This window comes from Sapajus apella, unplaced genomic scaffold (assembly GCF_009761245.1).
Source record: "Sapajus apella isolate SASKATOON/1434 unplaced genomic scaffold, GSC_monkey_1.0 scaffold12, whole genome shotgun sequence".
Taxonomy (NCBI): domain Eukaryota; kingdom Metazoa; phylum Chordata; class Mammalia; order Primates; family Cebidae; genus Sapajus; species Sapajus apella.
In genome coordinates, this window is record NW_022436952.1 from 8,870,999 (window position 1) to 8,875,998 (window position 5,000).

Consider the following 5,000-nt stretch of genomic DNA (forward strand, 5'->3'; position numbering starts at 1 on the left):
AAAAAAAAAAAAAAAAAAAAATTGAGGATAAATTAAACCCAAAGAAGGTTTTGTAAATAAAACCCAACAAAAAAAGATGGAAAACAACCACTAATGAAGGAAATAGTTTGGTTTGAAAGAAATCTTACCTGTTTTTTTCCTCTACTCTTCTAAGATTGAAGAATTAGGGTCTGAAGGAAAAGTAGAAGAAGCCCAGGGGATGATGAAATTAGTTGAACAATTAAAAGAAGAGAGAGAACTACTTAGGTCCACAACCTCGGTAAGTAAACCTCATTTCACATTATCTTACCTGTTCATTAGTTGGAACTCATTTTTATTAGAGAGCCTTTGAAAACTATTCTGATGTCCTAAATTTGGAGTCAACACAACTTGTAGGCCACAAGGTCCCTGGCACCTGCTAAACTCTGCATTTGTGTAGTATGCAAGCAGCTTAAGTATAGGAAACAAATGGGCATGGTTATGTCCCAATAAAATGTTAGGAAAAGAGGTCTTTCTGTTTGTTGGCTTGGCAATCACTGCCGTAAATCATAAATTTTCATGAACCTGGGTTTTATTCTCATTTTTGTTGTAATAAATTACTCAGTACATGCTTATATCTTTGTTAAAAATTAATACACTCTTAGTTCATTCATTTAACTGGAGAATAGAACATATCTGTTTCAGATATTATTGATTGCCGAATATGATTGGTCATTGGTTCCTCCATAATGAATAGGATATGTTCAGATTATAGTTAGTGAGCTCAGCTCCTTAATTAGTTTTGTGTATGGACATCATATCCCTTGAACCTAAGCAAGTAGCGAATTCATATTAAAGTAGATGGCTTTCTGAAAGGTGGTTTAAATTTTTTAAGGTGATGTGGATGTTGAACAGTGGGTCTCGGCATTTTTCTTGGATGATTCAGCAAGTTAGTATTGTCTTACATCCTTCTCTAAAAGTTGACCACTTGTAGCTCAATATTACTGCTCTGGGGAAATGGAAAGGAGCAATTCACACACATTGGAAATCTTTTCTAAATGTTGAGTACTTTCTTCAGATTTCTCTTCCTCAGATGTTCTTATGTTAACTGATTTATCATTTCAGACAATTGAAAGTTTTGCCGCACAAGAGAAACAAATGGAAGTTTGTGAAGTGTGTGGAGCCTTTTTGATAGTAGGGGATGCCCAGTCCCGGGTAGATGACCATTTGATGGGCAAACAACACATGGGCTATGCCAAAATTAAAGCTACTGTAGAAGAGTTAAAAGTAAGATTTGTTTGTTTGTTTTTGAGACAAATTCTCGCTTTGTCACCTAGAGTGCAGTGATGTGATCTCAGCTCACTACAACCTCCATTTCCTGGTTTAAGCAATTCTCATGCTTCAGCCTCCTAAGTAGCAGGGACTACAGGCATGCGCCACCACGCCCAGCTAATATTTTGTTTAAGACTGTCTTGCTCTGTCACCAGGCTGGAGTGCAGTGGCATGATCTTGGCTCACTGCAACCTCCACCTTTGGGGTTCAAGCAGTTCTCATGCCTCAGCCTTCCAAGTAGCTGTGATTGCAGGTGTGCACCACCATGCCCTGCTAATTTTTGTATTTTTTTAGTAGAGGTGGAGTTTTGCCATGTTGGCCAGGCTGGTCTTGACTCCTGAATTAAGGTGATCTGCCCTCCTCGGCCTCCCAAAGTGCTGAGCCACTGCGCTTGGCCAGTGTAAGTTTCTTCTAAAGATACATTTTAGCTATTTTTTTTTTAAAGGTATTTTAGCTATAGATAAAAATAACTATATTGTAATATGGCTTAAGTAGAGATATGATCTTCTCATTGATATTTTCCAGTGTGTAATTGTTTGAAGCATTGTAAGTTCCTGTAAATGTTTGCTGTTTATCAAACTATGAAAACAGTTAGTTTTTGTAACTCTCACATGCCAGATTTGGGAAGAATATTCCTGAGGATTTAGTCAAATCATGGTATCCTGTGCGTATACATGGTGTTAGAATGCCTGCATTGCTCTTGAGGGTATCAATTCCATAAGTTCATCTACAGGTTACTTCACATTAGTTGACCATTGTTAACAATGCTTTAAGGCTATAGTTGTATAAAAATCCAACTTGATTTTTATAGGAAAAGTTAAGGAAGAGAACCGAAGAACCTGATCGGGATGAACGTCTAAAAAAGGAAAAGCAAGAAAGAGAAGAAAGAGAAAAAGAACGAGAGAGAGAAAGGGAAGAAAGAGAAAGGAAAAGACGAAGGGAAGAAGAAGAAAGAGAAAAAGAAAGGGCTCGTGACAGAGAAAGAAGAAAGAGAAGTCGTTCACGAAGTAGGCACTCAAGCCGAACTTCAGACCGAAGATGCAGCAGGTCTCGGGACCACAAAAGGTCACGAAGTAGAGAAAGAAGGCGAAGCAGGTATATATGGAACACCTGAGACTGATGTCCAGCTCATAATGAGTGTTCAGAAACAATAGTAATTACCAGTATTATTCCTTGGGATGGTACTTGGGAAAACTCTTAAGCATCTTTAAGTGATGGGATGGGTTGTGAGAGCTGAATCGGTGAATAAATAGTTCCATCTTCAGGGCAACTTCTGTGATATTTCCCACCCGTCTAGGAAATTTCACACAATCTTTTTACAAAGTCAGAATACCTGATGGTCTCTTAAGTGCTTATCTTGCTGATTCCAAGAAATATGAAATTAGCCATACTGTTTTAATTAAAATTACAAATTAAAGAGCCTTAAAGAGCACAGTGATAACTATCTTAGCCTATTGGAGATAAACTGAATTTAGAAAGATTTTCAATAATTTTCAGTTCTTAAGATTTCTAATGTGGCTGGGCGCGGTGGCTCACGCCTGTAATCCCAGCACTTTGGGAGGCCGAGGCGGGTGGATCACGAGGTCAAGAGATTGAGACCATCCTGGTCAACATGGTGAAACCCTGTCTCTACTAAAACTACAAAAAATCAGCTGGGCATGGTGGCGCATGCCTGTAGTCCCAGCTACTCAGGAGGCTGAGGCAGGAGAATTGCCTGAACCCAGGAAGCAGGGGTTGCGGTGAGCCGAGATGGCGCCATTGCACTCCAGCCTGCGTAACAAGAGCGAAACTCCGTCTCAAAAAAAAAAAAAGATTTCTAACGTAAATATGTTTTAGTAGTTCTGTTCATTTGCTTGGTAAGCCTGTTTTGCTTAAGTCTTGTTATTGATAGCAGATGCTATTAATTCAAGGCCTTTACTCACTGTAATGCTGGCTGAAGTTGTCTTTGTTTTTTAAATTATTAAGAAGTAGAGATCGGCGACGAAGCAGAAGCCATGATCGATCAGAAAGAAAACATAGATCTCGAAGTCGGGATCGAAGAAGATCAAAAAGCCGGGATCGAAAGTCATATAAGCACAGGAGCAAAAGTCGGGACAGAGAACAAGAGAGAAAATCCAAGGAGAAAGGTTAGTTTATAAGAAACTGTTTTCACACCCTAATTGCCCACTCACTTTTCTCCAGACACAGGCAGAGTTCCGTTTCATACATACTCCTTTTCACTTTGAGGAACACCATTCAGAGGAGACAGGCATTCTTTTCCCCCTCTCCTACTTAGATTTATGAGAATGATAGTTTACTTGGTATTTTCTTAGAACATGTTAAACCTCATCTTTCAGTTGACAACCTGGAGATTTTTCATGTAGATTCTTATAAGTATTATATTACCTTTCAGGGTTATTAGGCTGCAGGACTTATTACATTACCTTGGTTATTTGCTACTTTTTTTTAACCCACTGCAGTGTTTCATAATATGTCTTATAAAGTAAGTGTACATTGTTGCTTTAGTCTTCATTTATAGCATTCATTTAAATCAGTACTTAACATCTAAATCTCCAGACCTTGAATACCTTACATGTGTCTTAACCTTCTTTTAATGGAGTCAACATGCTCTTTCCCGTTTTTCTTTTTTCTTTTTTTTTTTTTTTTTTTTTTTTTTGTGCCATCCCAATAGCTGATTTGTGCTGTTGACACTATTAATGGACTTCTTAATTTTGTGTGACATGTTTTCACAAGAATATTCTCATCAGACTTGGCCTTTATTGGAAGATAATTTTTTTAACCATCAGGGTCTCCTTTCTGAATTTTGTGTTCTTCAGATTCTTTTAGTGTCTTCAATTTTGTATTGAATGAGCTGTTGTGCTTTCCATGGTTTTAGGAATGAGAGAAGGGGCCTATTTCTGATTTTCTCAGCTCTCCGTTTTTCATTTCATTCTGCCTGTCTGTCTCCATGTTTAATCACCAGCATAATGTATGTGCTGTTTTTTTAGGTTTATTATACTAGTATTTTATGTGTTGCTTGTTTATTACATCCTTTAATAGAACTGTCCTGTTTTTTGTTTTTCCTCTAGACTGAGCTAGATCTAGCAGCAGAAACCATGGACATATTTTTTGGTCTCTGCTTTTAGTTTCTTAAAATAAGCACACTGTTTTTGGAATATTTAACATATATTGGCCTTTTCTATAATGTGGGAAAATACTGAAAAATAAGAAAAATTTGCTTTACTGCCAGATGCTCTAGTGTTTGCCATTCAAGTTGAGAAATTGCTTCTGTGATTCAAAAGGCAATTGCTACAAAGGGTTACTGATTTAACATTAGTTTTAAGAATGTTTTGCCCAATCTTTTTGCAAGACTTTCTGTGTAATGTTTTTTTGGGGGGTTGAGAGGTCAACTCTCAAGAGCCAGGTATGACTCTCAAGTCAAATCAAGACTTTTTATTTTGAGAAAGTTTCTTGTTTTACATTTCCTATTATTAGCTTTAGTTGCCCTATTCTGTGTTATCATTTGTGCCACTTAAAATAGATGGGTTGGTTCTTAGGGATAAAAGCTAGCTAACCTTCATAACTACTTGAAATCAAAGTTGAGCAGTAAATGACACTGGCCTTACTAAAAACAGGCAGATTTGTGTAACTTCTGGCTAGAGCAAAAAGATGCCCGAAATTGCTTACCTTTAGTCCTAAAATTGTAATGATGATGACATGAAATTTAGTAA

General features: G+C 37.4%; 1 protein-coding gene across 10 annotated transcripts in view; it reads left to right on the forward strand.

Annotated features, from left to right (window-relative positions):
* The window catches only part of LUC7L3 (LUC7 like 3 pre-mRNA splicing factor), a 33,138-nt gene that overhangs the window by 23,751 nt on the left and 4,387 nt on the right, over nucleotides 1–5,000 (forward strand). For all 10 annotated transcript variants that reach the window (XR_004269587.1, XM_032280033.1, XM_032280035.1 and 7 more), the window contains 4 exons: nucleotides 155–259; nucleotides 1,084–1,245; nucleotides 2,102–2,385; nucleotides 3,256–3,416. Coding sequence is in view for 9 of the 10 variants with exons in the window: in XM_032280033.1 (XP_032135924.1) it covers nucleotides 155–259; nucleotides 1,084–1,245; nucleotides 2,102–2,385; nucleotides 3,256–3,416 (712 nt within the window). In the remaining variant the exon portion in view is untranslated. The remainder of the gene's footprint in view (nucleotides 1–154; nucleotides 260–1,083; nucleotides 1,246–2,101; nucleotides 2,386–3,255; nucleotides 3,417–5,000) is intronic.